The sequence below is a fragment of the Vombatus ursinus genome, unplaced genomic scaffold, assembly GCF_900497805.2.
Source record: "Vombatus ursinus unplaced genomic scaffold, bare-nosed wombat genome assembly UNPS02014872.1, whole genome shotgun sequence".
NCBI classification, from domain to species: domain Eukaryota; kingdom Metazoa; phylum Chordata; class Mammalia; order Diprotodontia; family Vombatidae; genus Vombatus; species Vombatus ursinus.
Window position 1 is genome coordinate 9,049,748 of NW_020954650.1, and position 20,368 is coordinate 9,070,115.

A 20,368-nucleotide genomic window follows, 5' to 3' on the forward strand; every position below is an offset into this window, starting at 1 on the left:
CACACACACACACACACACACACACACACACCACTAAAAGTCCAAGGAAAGCCAGCAGAGTCTCAAAGGAACATGCTCAAAAAAAAAAGAAGGGTGGAGCTTTTTTATAGAGGTGGCTTTTTCTGGATCAATTGCCTAATATATTTCTTTGACAGATCTATACCCTGAAAATCGCAGGGACCAATAAGATGTTGCCCATCATTCCAAAGCATATGTCCTTCAATCAGAGAATGAAGTCTCCAGAGTCCATGCCTAACTCCATAGGAGGTGCTTCATAGTAGATCAATATGGTCCCATGATCACCACTCCCCTATAGCAGAAAGAATTATAAAATGTGTAAGTATGCTACTTTATAGTTACAAAGTGCTCATATAAATATTATTCAACTTTATAAATAAGGTCAGTATTGATCATAGAGGTTAAGTGACTTGCCTAAACTCATATAGCTAATAATTAATTGATACATTTTGTTCAGACACAACTGGCCCTTCTCAATAAACACGCAAGCCAACCATTAAAAATGTATATTCAGAAAAAAAAATCAATTGTAATCCTCTGCCTCAAGTGAGCTCTAGAAATTCCCTGAAGGACAGCCCTGTGATGCACAGGAGGTTGGGAGTCCTGGTTTCCTGAGAAACCTGTCTCTCAAGGCATATACATGTTTATCTCCAGGAAATTTTAGAGAGACTGAGGAGATGGGAAGGCAAGGCATGAACTTTGAATTGTTCATGAAAGATCTCCTCTGAGTCATAAGTATGTGGGGAAAAAAACAGCCCTCCTTCATGTACCTTGATTTCCAATGCCTGCTACCCTCAGAAACTGCTAAGTGTAGACTTCTCGAGTGAGATTCTTCTTTCTTAAGTTGAACTGAGATCTTTATCTTGCTTCTGTCATAAATTCTCCTTTTTGTGTTCTTTCATCCAATCTAATACGTATAATTTCCCTGACTATTGTTTTACTATTTATTTTTGATAAATACATTTGCTCTCTACCCATGAATAGACAATCATATAATTTGTATAATAAGCATTTGGAAGGAAAGAGCTAAGCTCACCAAGAGTAAGATGCTACTCTCAGTTTTGGATCAACAAAGGAAAGTGACTTTTATCTGGAATCCCCAAAAGAGCATTGTACCCCTCCCTAGACTAAAAGTATCTGACGTGTATTAAATAGATATAATTCTATGTCACTGCCCTCTTAGAGGTAAGATAATGTAGGAACAAACACCTACCTATGGTCCTCCTCCTACTCCCCACAAAGACAGAAACTGAAGTCTCCCTTGGAGATGGAGTAGGCCAGATATTTATTTAAATATCCCTTCCTACTATGTACAGGCCACCCCAAATCCCTGAGACTCAAGTCTTCTGTGTTAGATGTTTAAATATACTAGACAAGCAACACTACTTCCTAATTACATGTTTAAAACTGATATTACTTTCTATTTTTATAGGTTTCTGATGGTTAACAGAAAGCATTGTGTCTTTTAACTTTGATAATAGAATTTTAACACTGTCCTGTGTGTTTAACCTTAGTTTTATTGCTTTTTATTATTGTCTTTATTTAGATTTTTGTAGTTGTTGGTAATAATAATATTTTGGTTCTGTTGTCTTCCTTCTGTATCACATCATGTACTTCACACATCTTTCTCTGAATTCTTCATATTTTTCACTCTTGATGGTTCCATTACATTGATGTACCACAGTTTCTTCAATGATTCCCCAACTATTGGACATATTTCAGAATAATTTTCACTGCTTTCCAAGAATATAAGATGATAGGGTCAAAGAGGAAACAAAGTAAAGATAAAACAATGCAGGAACAGAGGGTGACAGGTATGTTATTACAGAGATTATGCTGTTCTATTAGTTCTAAACACTCTTAAGTGGGGTAGGGAGACTCCCTGATAAATATGATGAGCTCCTCAGTCACCTTGATGATATAGGCTTTGTCTAGAGGCATCTGTTACACAACTCCCATAAAGGTGCACATGAACATTTGTTCTTTGCTAAGAGGACCCACAGAAATGTTGTGATTGGTTCCCAGTAACTCAGACTCAAGGGGATGATCTAAAGGACCACTTCACTCAAAATTCTATAAAAGTGAGGGCATCATGTGTATATGCACTTTCATTTTCACGATTCAGATTCCTTCTTTACATTTTCCCTTGTGCCTTCTTCCAGAATATGGCAAAGGAGAATTGGGATGGGATTTCTCCCTTCCCATTTCCAGAAGCTGTAATACTTGTTTATAACAGAAGTATATAATGGTAGAGATGCTTGCAAGTTGTACATAATATAAAGCAGTTAGGTGGCACAATGGATAGAGTGCTGGACCTGGAATTAGGAAGATCTGAGTTCAAATCCAGCCTCACACACTTACTGTGTGACCATGAGCAAGTTACTTAGTCTCTATTTAGCTCAGTTTCCTCAACTGCAAAATGGAGATAATAATACCACCTACCTTATAGGGCTGTTGCCAGCATTATATTTAATGTATAAACACTGAAAGTTTTTTTGAATTAATACAGAAGTAAAGCCAGAATGCCTTCCATCCCTGCTATTATTTGATGTAACTATAAATGTTATCCAGATCAAAAAGACAGCAGAATGAGACTTAGAAAAAGAGGAGTTAATTTCATCCTTGTTTGTTGTTGATGTGATAATTAACTTAGAAAATCCTAGCAGAACAGCAAAGAAATGAATTAATAATTTACATCTTCAGTAAATTTCTATGTTGGAAAATAAACACACAGAAATCAATGGCATTTCTAAACAATGATGACAAAATCCAGGAAGAAATAAGAGAAAGGGAAGTCCCATTCAAAATAACTACAAAATGCACCAGTTATCTTGAAGCTATCAAAGCGCAGTCATTACCTATATAGATAAAATTCCAAAACAGTTCTTAAAGTAATAAAGAAAAAATTTATTAATAATAATAATAATAATGAGGAGGAGGAGGAGGGTAATTAACATTTATATCTCACTACTAAAGTGGCACTACTTAGAGATGTATTAGCCAATGGATGCTCTACAGACCTTTAAAAAATAATAATAAAATTCATTTGGAGGAGCAAAAGGCCAACAAGAATCTCAAGGTAAATAATGAAAAAAGGTAGAAATAAAGAAAATGGCACTTCCAGACTGCCTATTCATTAAAAAAAAAAATAGAAAAGTAGATCAAGAGAACCTATTAGACAAGTTGGGTGGGAGGTGAAAATCACTTCACCAAATGTTAGCTCTGACTAGATGAGAAGTCTCAATCAAATGGAAAGCTGTCATAGAAACTGGAATCAACGACTTGCCAGTATACATCCCAAAAGGATCTGCATAAGAGGAAAGGAGAGGTCTTAGCTTGAACCTGGGAAAAGTAAATTCCTTTTACTCCTCGGCTCTCACCAGGGAATCACCTTGCCAGTATACAATATGACATTCCTCTGTGACATATATAAAGTTCGAGAGACATAATTTCTGGATAATTAACAATCATTTTATTAATTATGGCTGACAGATAATTAATAAAAGGGTCATTGGGCTGTTTCTCCTAAACCATGGCAGCTTCTTGACCCTTATTTGACCTTGGAAGACTGAGTGTTCTCAGCAGGCTGCAATCAACTCTGATAGCTTAACAATTAATGGGAATGAATATTAATGAGACCTATTGTAATGAGGGTTTGCAGGACACGACTTTGATTGTGTCACTTACTCCCAGACTACCACCAGCTTTGGGCAGTTTAGACAAAGGATCTACCCCACCCCATCCAAGCCTGAGTGGAATACAATGGGCTTCCCCACTTAGGTGGGCTCTGAAAAAGATTGAGGAGAAAATTAATTCAATCTCAATATCAACAATGTCCCTTAGATGCTGGCTGAATAACCTGCAAGGCGCTGATTTCTGAATGAGGAAAGAGAAAGTGAAAAAATCCTGTATCTCCCCAATAGTAAATGACTATTGAGAGAAATAATCATTTCTTTCACCTGAATGAGCTGATAGCAGTGTCTACCTCACTGGGAACCAATGAAAAAAAATGGAGTACCCCACAAAAGGAAGAAAAGAACTTTTAGCAACAAGAAACTGTGAATGACCCCCTTGGCCAAATATGCCAAATCAACTGAAGATTAACTACTTAGTCCTAAAGAATTAGTGGGTCAAAGAAGAAATCATAGAAATGATAAATAACTTCATTAATGATAATAAAAACATACCAAAATTTAAGGGATGCAGCCAAATCAGTCATTAGGAGTTTATATCCCTAAATTTATGTTTCTAAACATTTTTAACATCAGAAGAGAAAGAACAGATCAAGAAACTGGGTATGTAACAAAAACAAAAAAACAAAAAATTTTTAACACCAAAATAGAATAAGTCAAAGAAGAGGTTAACAAAATTGAAAGAAAAAAAAAAACAAATCACCGAACCCCAAAAAGGGGTTCACCAGTATCAAAAATTAAAAAGAATTCATAACAAATACAGATGAAATAAAGGATTTTATTAGAATCAATTTTGCTGAACAAAACAATTTAAATGAAGTAGATGAATATTTACAAAAATATAAATAACATATTAACAGAACAAGAAACAGAAAATTCCTTTTATGATATAAATATAGTCTAATTATCTAATCCAGGAAGCATCAAAGCAGAGAAAGAAAACTATACTCAATATCCCCATTGAATATTGATGCAACAATTTAAAATAAAATATTAGCAGAGGCTACAACTCCATATCGACAGATTGGATCTATAACAAGAATGTAGCGTGATTTAACATTGTAGCATTTGATATAATACAAGAAATAATAGCTAGATGGGGCAGTTAGGTGGCGCAGTGGATAGAGCACCAACTCTGGAGTCAAGAAGACCTGAGTTCAAATATGACCTCAGACATTTGAAACTTACTAGCTGGTTGACCCTGGGCAAGTTACTTAACCCCAACTGAAGCGGTGACAATACCTCTTTGCTGTAGTTCTGATATTATTAGAAAGAACTCCTATTACATATAATGCTGACTCTTGATTTTTAAATATATTCTATTTGTCATATTAAGAAAACATACTTGTTCTTATTTTTTCTAGTGTTCTTAGCAGAAATGGATGTATTTTTATCAAAAGCTTTTTCTACTTTTTTTTTGCTACAAACATATGATTTTCATTGTTCTTGTCATTGAGATGCTTAGTTACATTTATGATTTTTCTAATGTTAAATCGCTACATTCTTGTTACAGATCCAATCTGTCGATATGGAGTTGTTGACCCACTAATTAACTTCTAGTTAAATCAATGGGTTCTGACCACAAATCGTTAATCTCTAAAGTGGGCTTAATGCCCACTGCTTTAAATAATTAAAAAGAAAATAAGCAGTTAATTCTTTTGTTTTGCAGCAGAATATTATTGATTAGCTCCTAGCCATTAACTCCTGTATTAACCCCAAATAGTTGAGGAAACTGAAGCAAACCCGTATCACATTATAATTACTGGGCAAAGTTATTTTTTCCTTTTCTTTTTATGAAATTTTAACTGCTTGGTTTATTGATGGCATGAATCTAAACAGCTTATCTGAGATCTTTATGGACTGTATGTCCATAGGAGAAAGTTTGCCTGGTGGCCTAAAAATCACAGATAATCAACCTCAAATGTTTGTTCTTTGGGGAAGGGTTGCTTCACAACTCTTTAAGGGCTTTACTGAGTACATTTGTTTTAAGTTAACCTGCTACTTCTAGTAAGGAATGAGTTAGAAACACCATCTGGATGGTGCTTACAAATTTCAGGGATCCATTTGGGGAAATATTGAGTATCCTTTGGTAAAAGGAAATTTGTCTGGGTATCCAAGAGGTTTATGGTACAGAGACACATGGAAAAATTGTAGAAAGGGACACCTTGGATACTTGTCTGAGTCTCAATCAAGCAGTGAAAGAATCACAGAAGACTGACACTCAGGAGGGTTTGGTTTCTTACCTAAAAGGTGAGAGAGTGACTAGGTACTAAGGTTTCCTTCTGAGTCAAGTAGAAGAAAATAAAGTCAAGTCAACAAACATTGATGAAGTGCTTTCTATGTATCAGGCACTGTGCAAAGTGCTAGAGATACAAAGAAAGACAAAAACATGGTCTACAGTCTGAAAGAAACTTACATTCTAATGTGAAAGATAACATGAAAATAGCTACCTCTACATACCTACAAGATATATACAGAGTAAGTGAGAGGAAATCTCAAAGGAAAGGCACTAGCAGTTGGGGATGTTGGGGGAAGGGGTTGTGAACTGGCCAAATCTTCCTGAAAAAAAGTGGGATTTGAGCTGAGTCTTCAAAGAATCCAGGAAATGGAGATGAAGAGGAAAAGCATTCCAGGAATGGGAGAAAGCCAGTGAAAAGGCAGAGTCAATAGATGAGTCAGAGAATAGCAAGTATACCTATATCACTGAATGATAGAGTACATGGAGGGCAGTAAAGTGTAAGGAAACTGGGAAGAAACCAGGTTGTGAAAAGTTTTAAATTCCAAACAGAGGATTTTATGTTTGATCCTGGGGGAATAGAGAACCATTGGATTTTATTTTGTAAAGGGAGGGGGAGTAACATGGTCAGACCAATACTTTAGGGAAAGCACTTTGGCAGCTGAATGGAACAGAAAGACGAATCAAGGAAATCAATGAAAATTCCATTAAAACAGTCAAGTTATGAGATAATGAAGACCTGCACCAGGGTGTTAGCTTATGTAAGTGGAGAGGAGACATATATGAGAGATGTCATAAAAGTAAAAAAGAAAAAAATAATAACAGATTAGACATGTGGGTAACTGAGAGTGAAGAGACAAGAATGACGTAGGGGTTGTGTGAATCTGGGTGACTATGAATAAGAAGTTGGGAAGAAGGAAGGGGTTGGGGAGAAAGATAATGAGTTCTGTTTTGGACATATTGAATTTGGGGTGCCTATAGGACAGCCAAGTCAAGATGTCCAAAGGGTTAATCTGGTGTTGCCAGATTAGAGTTTAGCATAGATACTAGGGCTAGATATATAGATGAACTTGGATGGGAGTGGGGGAATTACAACTTTATTTCAAAATAATTAGCTTCATATGTATTTAGGCATTTAAAAACAATATTTTGAGAGGGGTCCACAAGATTTACCAAACTGGAAAAGGAATTCATGACACCAAAAGGTTAAGAACCCTTGCTCTGGACCAGAACTGATGAGATTATTTAGATAGTCTAGAGTCTACCTGATTCTCACTAAATTATCTCATTAGCTTCCATGGGTTCAATGATCACTTCTACATATTAGGACTGGATTTAGAAATCTTAAAATCAAAGGGTTCTTTTTGTATTGTGAACCACTTTTTAAGTTCATGTAGCCCATTGACTCCTCAGAATAATATTTTTAAATGCCTAAAATAAAATTCCTAAGATTACAAAGAAAGGTAACTATACTAGAACAAAAATATATATTTTTTTCTCATCCAAGTTCACAGACCCTCTGATGTTGCTCTTTCAAGAACACCACAGGTCAATAACCCCTGGTCTAGAGGGAAAAGAGAAGAGGGGTCAGTACAGATCCTTGGGGGACACTCACAGTTAGTGATTATGAGCTGAATGAAGATTTCACAAAGGTGCCTGAAAACTGGCCAAAAAAGAGAGAGCAGTGTCAGAAAAACCTAAAGAGCAGAGAGCATCTAGGAGAACGAGGAGAACAACAGTGTCAAAGGCTACAGAGAAATCAGTAAGAATGAAAATTGAGAGAAGTTCATTAGATTCAAGATTAAAAGATCTTTGGTAATTTTGTAAAACTATTTCAACTGAATGAAGAGGTGTGAAACTTAAGCCAGATAGCTAGGAATTGGGAGCAGAGAGGAAGACTGTGACACTGGTACTGAACTAAATGAGAAAGAAGGAAGAATTTTGGGGGTGGGAGTGTCAATAGATAACTATCACAATCTGAATTGGGTGAGAAATCTGGATGGTGTATTATTTCAGACAAGTTTCAGTTTTTATAGCTCAAATAACAATACGCAAGGAAGGTTAGCAGATGCTAATATAATTTATATAATACTAAGCAGTGGGGAAGGAATGAACAGAAATCAAAGAAGGAAAGGAGAATTGCTATGGGTGTACACTGAGTAGCTTCTTGGCTCTACAAAAATCCACATGGCCTCAAGATGGAGGTGACATGAACTTCCACACCAAGTCACAGCTTCCTCTTTCTTCTACTAAATTCTTTGAGAACCAACCCAGGTAACATCCCTCTTCTCCCTTTCTTTCTATCCCCCCACCCCCATGACCTCAGCCATTTCCCATCTCTATTTTTATTTTGATGTAGGATCAGATTCCAATGTGTTATACAAATAATAATGTTATGAAGTTTTCTGTTTTTTTTTAACATATGTCTTTCCTTATAGTCAGTTACCTTTTTGAAATATAGTCTCAAAAATGAATCGAGGTATGAACAACTTAGTAACTTTCCTTGCATAATTCTAAATTGTTTTCCAGAATGATTGAACCTTGACATTTCCAACAGCATTCTTGTCATCCCATCCAACAATGATTTTTCCAATCTTTGCTACTTTGACTATGAGACAGTATGTCAAGGTTATTTTAATTTGTATTTGCCTGATTATTCATAATTTTTAACTTTTTCAGGTAGTTAGTACTTGTATTTCTTCTTTTGAAGAATAAATTTCTTTTTGTGCTTTGACCACTCACTTATTGGAGAATGGGTCTTAATTTAAATATGTGTATGAATTAACTAAAGTGATCATATGTTTTGACTTATTTTGAATATATGAAAATTATTACTTTTCTCTTAAATATATGATTTTAAATATTTAATATGCCCTATCCATAGGTTATAGGGGTTAATACTTACTCATTAGGAGTCAGGAAACTTGTATGATAATTCTGGCTCTGCCACTATCAATGTGACTTTGGGTGAGTTTCAGTCTCATGGAATTAAACTAGAAACTCCTAGATCTCTTCCATTACAATACAAAATGTTTACTCCACTTCCAATTGCATAAAAACCAAAAGGAAAAAGGGTAGTTTGATTTGTAGAAAAATTTAAAGAACATATGTGTTCTGTAAAGTGAAGTACATTTCCACTTACATGATCTTTGTGACTAATTAGCTCAGATAGCTACACATCACAATCTAATTGCTGATGTTATTGCCATGAATTTAATATCTATGCAGACCAGTTAACTTTACTTTACTCCATAGTTACACAGAGCAATCACATTCTGGTCTGCTGCCCCATTTATGAACACTAATAAAGAGTAGAAGAAATAATCAATCAATAAATATTCATTAAAAACATACTATGTACAAGGCATTGTGTTAAGCATTGAGATTACAAGCAAGAAATGAAAGCAGTCCCTGCTCTAAAGGAGCTTACATTCTATATAAGATGGTGGAAATTGAGGGGATGCCCATCAGTTGGGGAATGGCTGAACAAGGTGTGGTATATAAATGTAATGGAATACTATTGTGCTGTAAGAAATGATGAGCACGTGGATTTCAGAAAAACCTGGAAAGACTTATATGAACTGATGCTGAGTGAAGTGAGCAGAACCAGGAGAACATTGTACACAGTAACAGCCACATTTTGTGATGACTAACTTTGATAGACTTGTCTCTTCTTAGCAATGCAAGGATCTAAGACAATTCCAAAAGACTCGTGATGGAAAATGCTGTCCACATCCAGAAAAAGAACTTTGGAGGGCGAATGCAAATTGAACCATATTATTTGCTCTCTCTCTCTTTTTTTTGTTTCTTCTTTCTTGTGGTTCCTCCCATTACTTTTAATTCTTCTTTACAATATGACTAATGTGAAAATAGGTTTAATATGAATGTATATATAGAGTCTATATCAAATTACATGCCATCTTGGGGTGGGGGAGGGGAGAGATGGGCAGAAAATTTGGAACTCAAAATCTTAAAGAAATAAATGTTGAAAACTAAAAATAAACAAGCTAATTAAAAACTAAAATAAAGTATATATAAGATTAGCAAAGAATTGGATATCGAGTCAATGCCCATCAATTGGGGAATGTCTGAACAAGTTGTGGTATATGAATGTAATGGAATACTATTGTTCTATAAGAAATGATGAGCAGGTGAATTTCAGAAAAACCTGGAAAGACTTACATGAACTAATGCTGAGTGAAGTAAGCAGAACCAGGAGAACATTGTACATAGTAACAGCCACATTATGTAATGATCAACTATGATAGACTTAGGTATTCTCAGCAATACAATGATCTAAGACAATTCCAAAAGGCTCATGATGGAAAATGCTAACCACACTCAGAAAAAGAATTATGGAGCCTGAATGCAGATTGAAGCATACTATTTTCACTTTGTTTTTTTTTGTTTTTGGTTTTTTTTTATTTCTCGTGATTTTTCCCTTTTGTTCTGATTCTTCTTTCACAACATGATTAATATGGAAATATGTCTAATATGATTGTACGTGTCTAACTTATATCAGATTGCTTGCTGTCTTGGGGGGAAGAAGGAGAAAAAATTTGGAAGTCAAAATCTTACGAAAATGAATGTTGGACACTATCTTTACATGTAATTAAGAAAAAAGTAAATACTATTAAGTGCAAAAAATATAAAAATAAATAAAATAAAGGGTAAGCTTAGAGGGGAAGGCTTTAGCATCTACATGAATAGGAAAGGCTACCTGCAAAAGATAGCACTAAAGCTGAGTCTTGAAGGAGGGTAAGGATTCTATGAGGCAGAGGTAAGCTGGAAGATTATTCTAGGAATAGAGGACAGTGAGTCTAAGGAGATGGGAACAGTAATGTTGTGTGAGGAACAACACATAAGCCATCATGGCTGGACCTTAGAGTCCATGAAATTATGTGAATGTACAAAGATTAGAAATACAGAAAAGGGCCAGGTTGTGAAAAGTTTTAGATTACCAGAGGACTTTATATTTGATTCTGGAAGTAACAAGGATCCACTGGAGTTTACTGAATGGTATGGGGGGGTGGTTGACAGGGTTAAAATATGCTTTAGGAAATTCAGTTTGGCATTTGGGCAGAGATGAATTCAAGTGGGAAGAGACTTGAGGTAGTGACACAAATTACGAGTCTACTGCAGTAGTACAAGCAGGAATGAAGTTTTGAGTGCCTGAACTAGGGTGATGACAGTAAGATAATGAATTATGTTTTGGACGTGTTGTTGAGTTTGAAATGTCTATGGAACATCTAATTTGAAAAAGTCACTAGGTGGCTAATGATGTGGGACTGGAACTAAAGATAGAGACTAGGAATTTATATGTAGATATAAGAATGATATGCATAGAGATGGTAATTGAACCCATGAAAGCTGATAAGATAATCTAGTGAAAAATACTAGAAAAGAAATGGAGTCCCAAGACAGAGCTTTAGACTACACTCACAGTGTGCACGATGTAGATGAAGATCCAGCAAAAGAAACCCAAAAGGAACAGTCAGACAGCTAGGGGGAAGACCAGAAGTATTGTCTTTAAATCCAAGAGAGGAGAGAGTACTGGGAGGCAAGGGTGATCAACACTACTAACTTTACAATGCATTGGCAGGGAGGAAACAAAGTGCACCCAGTACTGAATGCATTTCCATAGATTCAGTATTATCTGGAAGGAATTAAGTCTTAATAACTGCTAGTAGATGGAAGAAGTAAAAGAGAAAGAGGTTTAATATGAAAAGGAGTTTGTCATTTATGGAGTTCCAGAGTAAACTATGGAAGGGGCAGGAAGATCTGGACATTAGTAGGGTTTGAAAGAGGAAGCAGACAGTAAGAGTTAAAGAGGGGAATTTATTAGGGATACGATATCAGTCATATGGGGTGACTAAGAGACGATAGGAGTGAGATAACTGTTGGTAAATGTGTCCAGGTGAAGTTTCAGCAAGTGAGGAGATGTTTGCCAATGAAGGCATGTGATCAGAATGTCCAAGGAGGTCCCTCAAGGTCTAGGCACAGAACGCCACTGACTGGTCTCCTGGTAGGTAGTATTGCTGTGTTCTAGGAGCATAGGCACAAATGGGAGGTACTTTGTCCCAGGATCCTACCTTGTGGTAAGCAGAAGCAGGAGCCAGAAATGTCACCTGAGGGCCTCAGAAAAGCCAGGAGGTGATATAGCCATGGTCATCGTAGGTCTAACCAGGAAGTAGGAGATGGTAAGTCTTGTTTAGGACCTATTCTCTAATAAGCATGAGCCTGGGCTGGTAACTGAGTGCTCTAAGGGGTCCAGAAGATTAGTTAGGAAACAGAAGCTAGTATTTCTGGAGTGGGGGCCAGAAGTGCATCCAGGATGAATCAGTGAAAACCCATTCCTGCCACTGAGAATGCATATTCTACTAATGATGATTCATGTATATTCATACCACATTTAAATCTCAGTGAAACATGGAAATGACAAAATTATGGAAAAAATTAATAGAATCATAGACATTCCAACCTGTGAAATAGTAAGAAGTTATTCTACCACCTTTTTCTAAACTGGCCTCTTCTCTGATTTCATCTGTTTAATGGTATATTCCAGCCAAGTTGAATTATTCCTTTACCATGTTTATATATTTATGCAAGTTGTCCCTCATAATAAGTTGTCCCTCATAATAAGTTATCCCTCATAGACTCCTTCTTCAGCTTTACCTATGGAAATACTTCTGATATTTCAAGGCCATTTCCTCCATGAAGACTTCCCTACCCACTGTCCAGTCAAAAGTGATCTCTACTTCCTTAAATTTCTCTTTGAACTTTCTGTTGACCTCTCTTTTTCATATTATATTCTGCCTTGTATTATAATTGTTTGTGTTCATGGTTTATTTCTTCCTCCCTCCCCCAATTTTACTGTCAAATCCTCAAAGGCAGGGGCTGTGTCTTTTTCTTCTTTGTAAATTTAATGCCAAATATAATGCCTTCCACAAAATAGACACAATAAATATTTATTTAATTGAATGAAATGTACATTGCAGCTTCAAAACAAGGAAAGAAAGCTTTAAAAAATTTATTCAAAAGAATATATTAGCTTTGTAGAATGGAAGTTTTGAAACTTTCATCTGAATTGTCATGAACATTTTGCGTCAAATATATGAGGTTCAGGAAAAAGACTTTCATTTCATTTCATTTCAAACATTCATAAGAGCATTACTATTTAGTACTCTACACTTTCAAGATGCTTTATAATAATCACCCATTAAAGTCTAGTGTGATAATAATAAACAACAGTAACAAACTACTAATTTGTATTATGTAAGGCGTGTTTCCAAAAAGCTTATAGCTGAGAAGAGGGGCAGAGCCAAGATGGCAGAGTGAAAGCAGTGACTTACTTGATCTCTCCCCCAAACCCCTTCAAATACCTGTTAAAAAATGGCTCCAAACAAATTCTAAAGCAGCAGAACCCACAAAAAGACAGAGTGAAACAAATTTCCAGCCAAAGACAGCCTGGATGGTTGATCTGAAAGGTATATTGCACCAGGCGGGGAGAGGAGTGCAGTTCGGCGTGGGCACACAGGCCGCAGCGAACCTGGAGCAGGCCTCAGAAGACTGAATCGCAGGCTGCTGTGGCAGTTTCCAGACTTCTCAACCCATGAACGCCAAAGACAACTTGGAAGGTCAACGGGAAAAGTCTGTGACTGTGGTAAGAAAAGGAGCTAGGTCTCAGCCACCCCCGGGGTCCCAGCTGTTTCCTGAGCTTCCGGTCCACAGACTGAGGGGGAATCGAGTGGCTGATCAGAAGGGGATTGCAAGGATCTCTTTGCCAGAACTGAGGCAGGAATCTCTTGCTCTGTCTGTGCCTGGATCTGGGTCACAGTTCTGAGGGGCAGTCCTGGGGCGAGGAGTAATGCTGGTGTGGTGAAGCTTCTTGTGGCGGTGGAGAGAAAACACCGCGCCCCTTATCATAGCACCTTGGAAGAACTGAAAATTTACAGGTCCCTAGAAGTACCTCTGAAAACAGCTGTACAAACCCCTGAAGCTTGGGACAGTACACTCTTCATATTGGAAGCAGACTTTTACCTTAACAAAGAGTTTAAAACTCAAGTAATTGGTCAGGATCATGAGTAAGCAGTGCAAAAAGAGTCAGATTATATTATCTTACTTTGGTGATAAAGAAGATCAAAACATACAACCAGAAGAAGACAACAAAGTCAAAGCTCCTACATCCAAAGCCTTCAAGAAGAATATGAATCAGCCCCAGGCCTTAGAAGAGCTCAAAAGGGATTTTGAGAAGCAAGTAAGAGAAGTAGAGGAAAAACTGAGAGTTTTGCAAGAAAATCATGAAAAACAAGTCAACAGCTTGCTAAAGGAGACCCAAAAAAATACTGAAGAAAATAACACCTTGAAAAACAGCCTAACTCAAATGGCAAAAGAGATCCAAAAAGCCAATGAGGAGAAGAATGCCCTAAAGAGCAAAATTGGACAAATGGAAAAGGAAGTCCAAAAGATTACTAAAGACAATACTTCCTTAAAAATTAGAATAGAGTAATTGGAAGCTAGTAACTTTATGAGAAATCAAGACATTATAAAACAAATCTGAAAGAATGAAAAATGAGAAAACAATGTGAAATATCTCATTGGAAAAACAACTGACCTGGAAAATAGATCCAGGAGAGAGAATTTAAAAATTATTGGACTATCTGAAAGCCATGAGAAAAAAAAGAGAACAGACATCATCTTTCAAGAAATTATCCGGGAAAACTGTCCTGATATTTTAGAACCAGAGGGCAAAATAGAAATTGAAAGAATCCACTGATCACCGCCTGAAAGAGATCCCCAAAGGAAAACTCCTAGGAATATTGTAGCCAAATTTCAGAGTTCCCAGGTCAAGGAGAAAATATTACAAGCAGCCAGAAAGAAACAATTCAAGTATTGTGGAAACACAATCAGGATAACACAAGATTTAGCTGCTTCTACATTAAGGGACTGTAGGGCATGGAATACAATATTCTGGAGGGCAAAGGAGATATCACCTACCCAGCAAAACTGAGTATAATCCTGCAGGGGAAAAAATGGTCATTCAGTGAAATGGAGGACTTTCAGGCATTCTTGATGAAAAGACCAGAGCTAAATAGAGAATTTGATTTTCAAATACAAGACTCAAGTGGAACATGAAGACGTAAACAATGTGAAATATCTCATGGGAAAAACAACTGACCTGGAAAATGGATCCAGGAGAGAGAATTTAAAAATTATTGGACTATCTGAAAGCCATGATCAAAAAAAGAGAATAGACATCATCTTTCAAGAAATAATCAAGGAAAACTGCCCTGATATTTTAGAACCAGAGGGCAAAATAGAAATTGAAAGAATCCACTAATAAACTCCTGAAAGAGATACTCAAAGGAAAACTTCTAGGAATATTGTAGCCAAATTCCAGAGTTCTCAGGTCAAGGAGAAAACATTACAAGCAGCCAGAAAGAAACAATTCAAGTATTGTGGAAACACAATCAGGACAACACAAGATTTAGCTGCTTATACATTAAGGGACTGTAGGGCATGGAATACAATATTCCAGAGGGCAAAGGAGATAGGATTACAACCAAGAATCACCTACCCAGCAAAACTGAGCATAATCCTTCAGGGTAAAAAATGGTCATTCAGTGAAATAGAGAACTTTCAGGCATTCTTGATGAAAAGACCAGAACTGAATAGAAAATTTGATTTTCAAATACAAGACTCAAGTGGAACATGAAGAGGTAAACAGGAAAGAGAAAATCGTAAGAGACTTATTATGGTTGAACTCTTTACATTCCTGCATAGAAAGATGATATTGGTAACTCATGAGACATTTGTCAGTATTAGGGTAGTTGGAGGGGAAAAAATTATATGTACGTATATATAGATATAGATGGATAGATAGAGAGCACAGGGTAAGTTGAAGATGAAGGGGTCATATCTGGAGAATAAAATTAAGGGGTGAGAAAGGATTATACTAGGAGAAGGAGAAAGGAAGAGGTAGAACGGGCTAAATTATCTCACAAAAAAAAACAGAAAAGAAAAGGCTCTTACAGTGGAGGGGAAACAGGGGAAGGTGAGAGGGAATGAATGAATCTTATTCTCATGGAATTTGACTTAAGGAGGGAATAACATACACACTCAATTGGGTATGGAAATCTGTCTCACCCTACAGGAAAATGGGGGGGAGGGGACAAGAGAGTGGGGGATGATAGAGAGGAGGGCAGATTGGGAAAGGGGGTAATCAGAAGCAAGTACTTCTGAGGAGGGTCAGAGTCAAAAGAAAGAATAGAATAAATGGGGGGGTGGGATGGATTAAGGGAAATAGAGTTAGTTTTTCACAGCATGTCTACTATGAAAGTGTTTCACATAACTGCACATATATAACCTATATTTAGTTGCTTGCCTTATCAATGAGGGTGGGTGGGGAGGGAAGAAGGGAGAAAATTTGGAATCCAAAGTTTTAAAAACACATGTTTAAAAAAAATGTTTTCACATGCAACTGGGAAATAAGAAATACAGGAAATGGGGTATAGAAATCCATCCTTCTCTACAGGAAAATTGAAGGGGAAGGGGATAAGAGAAGGGGGTGAGAGACAGAAGGGAAGGCAGACTAGGGGAAGGGGTATTCAGAATGCATGCCATCTTGGGGTGGGGGGAGGGGTGAGATGGGGTGAAAATTTGGAACTCAAAATCTTGTGGAAGTAAATATTGAAAACAAAAATAAATAAATAAAAAATTACAAAACATAAAGCTTGTAGCTCTTTGCAAAAAGTTACCTCATTTTCACCATATCCCTGAGAAAAAAGTACATTCAGATATCTATTCAGAAAAAAATGACAGAGAAAACTCAAAAACTCAAAGTTCAGGAGTTTCTTATCTAGCTGGCTAGACCAGCCCAAAATGTTGAGTCTCTGAAATTCTTAAATGGTTGGCACACAGTACATGTTCAATAAAGTAATGTTAACTTAGCAAAAACTTAATTCATTCATTAAGAACCTTGGAATGAATATACTTGTATCCTAACATTTATACCCTAAGTTCCGTAAGTGTGAAAATTTTAGAAAAACTGTAGCTCATCTCATTCTACCTAAATATAACATGGGTACATTGGCCAAAAGAAGCCATTCCTTGGAGCATACCTAGCAAGTGTTCTCTGCCTGGTTCCACCTCACCACACAGAAACTTAAGTGGGGCACACTTATATCATGCAAAGTTTGCACTATATGATTATAATCTCCTAAATTGCCTGCTGAGCCAGGAGAACTGATGACTTGGAATATAAAAAAGCAAGCTACTGAGATCTTTGATTTCCTCTTTCCTTCCAGCTATGAAGTGGTACCAAGAGCTGCATCCTAAGAACCAGGAGTCCTATCTCCCACTCAGCCTCCTTCCAGTCACAAGCACAACATTTTCTTTTGTTTTTATTTCTTCCTCATCTTAGATGAAGGACCATCCCATGATGACTATGTCCAGGACTGGAACTTTGTAAGTTTCAAAAGATTCAAAGATCTTGAGAAGCAAAAGGAGCTTCAGTGTCCCCAGGGCAACAGTAGCTCATGGCAGGGGATGTGCTGAGGTGAAATTACCAGAATTGCACAGTTGTTTTATATTCTGGTATATCATAATATTAGCCTCCCAGATGAATATACCAATACTTCTTAGTTACGTTAGTAAATTCTGTCTAATCATTCTCTTAGTGCATGCATTAATTTACTTTCATGTGTAGTATCATGTGTAGTACTTTCATGTGCAGTAAAAAATCTATCTGCTCTATACCTGAATGAAAAGACACAAACAGTAATCAAGGCTTTCACTAAAATTCACAAGTCAACATAACTAAAATTAGTATAATCACCCAGACGATGAGGTGGAGGCTTTTAGCAAGCAAACGAGTGTGACAATGGGAATTCTGACCCTCTTACTTATAGGAAGGCTCCACCATTAAATGAGTTCACATAGCTAGATATAGGGAGGGATGAGTACCTGAGCCCTTGTATTCCCAACAGTGGTTCTTCAGTGCTAAATGAACACTCAATGATTGAATTTCAATAGCAGAATAGCTCAGAGACAAACTCAAGCTCTAATGAGAGTCAGTAGTACAACGAAATGTTCTACATACTCAGTGTTTTATCATTTGGGGCTTTGAATATAAAGTCCAAATAAATGCTGGCTCCAGTTTAGAACTGGATGTTGTCTAGAGCTGAATTGAGATATAATGATTCATCTCAATGAAGCACTGAATACTAAGCAGACAACATTAGGCTTCCTTTTTTATCTAGCTAGGTCTTAATGAAGCCAGGGACTTGGAGACATCTCTATTGGTAATGCCTTTGTTAATCAGATATAGCATAAACATCAAGGGATGCTAGGATAGGTTGAAGGTAAGGAGAATAATTATAGGGGCCAATAAACTGTTACTTGGTTGTTTTCATTTTGAGGGGGCTCAAAATTAGAAAGGATAAATCATTTCAAGATTACCATTTGGGTTTTTAAATTTTAGTCTTGTGTTCAGAACACTGAGGAACATGCCTCTGTCCTCCTCTCCCTCCTTAATGTGGATTGGTTGTGACTCTCAACAGTGCCATTCAAAAACGTGCTTCTCCTGCCAAAATGTCACTGCAGAGAGTCTAATATTTGTCCTGGTGTGTCATTATTATCATTTTAAACAGCTAGACATTTTTCATCTAAAGACTTCTCCAAAGCTGCCCAATATATCAGCAATTCTACTGGCTTGACAAAATGGCAGGTCACAATTTTCTTAAAGCGACAGGTAGAAAATTTAAGCCCATCTGGGAAAAATGTCTGTTCTGAGTGTAGTTCTTCTAGATGAATTTTTAGTTCTGCAAGGCAGAGTCCCATGAAAACATCCTCCAGTTTAATAAACGGAACTTTTTCTGAAACATTATAAACCTCACTTGCAATGTCACTAGAAAAAACATAACCCGTTCCAGAACAAAAAGGTGGATATTTTTTCCATGGGTACTCAGATTTACTTACATACCACTTGCTAAATATATTTCTAATTGGAAATTCATTCATCTTTAAAAAACCAGTAAAAAACCTGGTTGTTCTGTTTTTCCTTATAAGGAGTTCAGTTAGATAGTACACATTTACAAACATGTCACAATCAGTCTTCATCACAAAGTCAGATTGAGGACAAAAACGGTGAACCCATTCTATCCCCATTATTGTTTTAAGAGTCAAATTGAAATATACATCTAAAAAGTCTTTCTGGATAATATCTCTGTATTTCTGACTTTCTTGTGTCACTGCATCATCCTCCTTTGAACCTGTGATTCCTAGCAGAAAGTATGTTATTATACGTTTACCTTTTACACTTCTTTCTTTTCCCCAGGTCTCACGGATAGCCATCCGTGCTTTAATCTGATTGTGGGATGAAGTCACCATCACAACCAAAAATGGAGGATTCTTTTTGCAGTCTATATCTGGGAGCTGAAGAAAGTTCTCACCATTTTTCCTGAAAACTACTGTGCCTTCTTTTCTTGTCCAAAAGGTGTAGATTTCTGTTAAGCTCATGTTATATATGATCAAATACAAACAAGAAACCACAAGAATAATAATGAAAACAGATATTATCTTAATCTTCTGGTAAACCATCTGAAAGAAATAAAATCAAACTATTAGACCCCAAAACTACCTCTTTTGGGACAATAATAATAATACTTGACATTTATGCAATATGGTATACAGGAAAAAAACACTGGATGCAGAGACATGGTGAGACTGAATTTGAATCCTGCTTCTGATACTTAATAGTGGTATGAGAAGAAAATGATGGGGCTTGCAGAAGGCATTTCTACTCTCCAACTATCAGAGAGAATGAAGCCTGCTTTCAAAGTGGAAAAAGTGCAGTAACAACAACAGCAGCAGTATCATAGCTAGCATTTACTGCATATAGTGCTAAGAAAATCAAATTTATTCCACCTCTTGGTCAATTCTATTTTTGTAATTAATTCTATTTGTAGTTGATTTTATTCTGTATTTCATATAACTACCTAAGTCTCTTTCTTTGTCTCTGAGTTTAGAAGTTTGTAGGTTCAGAAGTTCAGTCTTCCTCTCTGAGCTAAATTGTCCCATAAATCACCTTAATTTAAAAATGTATATATTGTCTCTACACATCTTACTGCCCATGTACAATTAAGGGAAACCTGTCATATGACTATTGAGCCTTGAATTCCCATGCATAACTGAGGGATATCTATTATCTTGCTAACAAGCCTTGCAAAATGCAAGTAGGCACGAATTTAGGATCGAGACTTAAAACTAAAGTGTCCTATTTACCTGTTACACTACTTCCTCAATATTGCAAATGGTATTTTGTATGACTGATCACTTTAGATAAAAAGTTGTTCCCAGTATTGTGCAGATATGTCTTTAACCAGAATTAGCATGTTCGGAATCAGAGGGCAGCTTTGAAAGA

At 36.6% G+C, this 20,368-nt stretch overlaps 1 protein-coding gene across 10 annotated transcripts in view; it reads right to left on the reverse strand.

Moving 5' to 3' along the window:
• The window catches only part of LOC114028179 (beta-1,3-galactosyltransferase 5-like), a 73,992-nt gene that overhangs the window by 14,036 nt on the left and 39,588 nt on the right, over nucleotides 1-20,368 (reverse strand). For 7 of the 10 annotated variants that reach the window (XM_027842401.1, XM_027842403.1, XM_027842405.1 and 4 more), the window contains one exon: nucleotides 18,589-19,545. The exons of 1 other annotated variant lie outside the window; for it this stretch is intronic. In XM_027842401.1, the coding sequence (XP_027698202.1) occupies nucleotides 18,589-19,545 (957 nt within the window). Of the gene's footprint in view, nucleotides 1-24; nucleotides 311-18,588; nucleotides 19,546-20,368 lie in introns of those variants that run through there. 2 more of the 10 variants (XR_003567330.1, XR_003567331.1) reach the window with 1 other exon arrangement.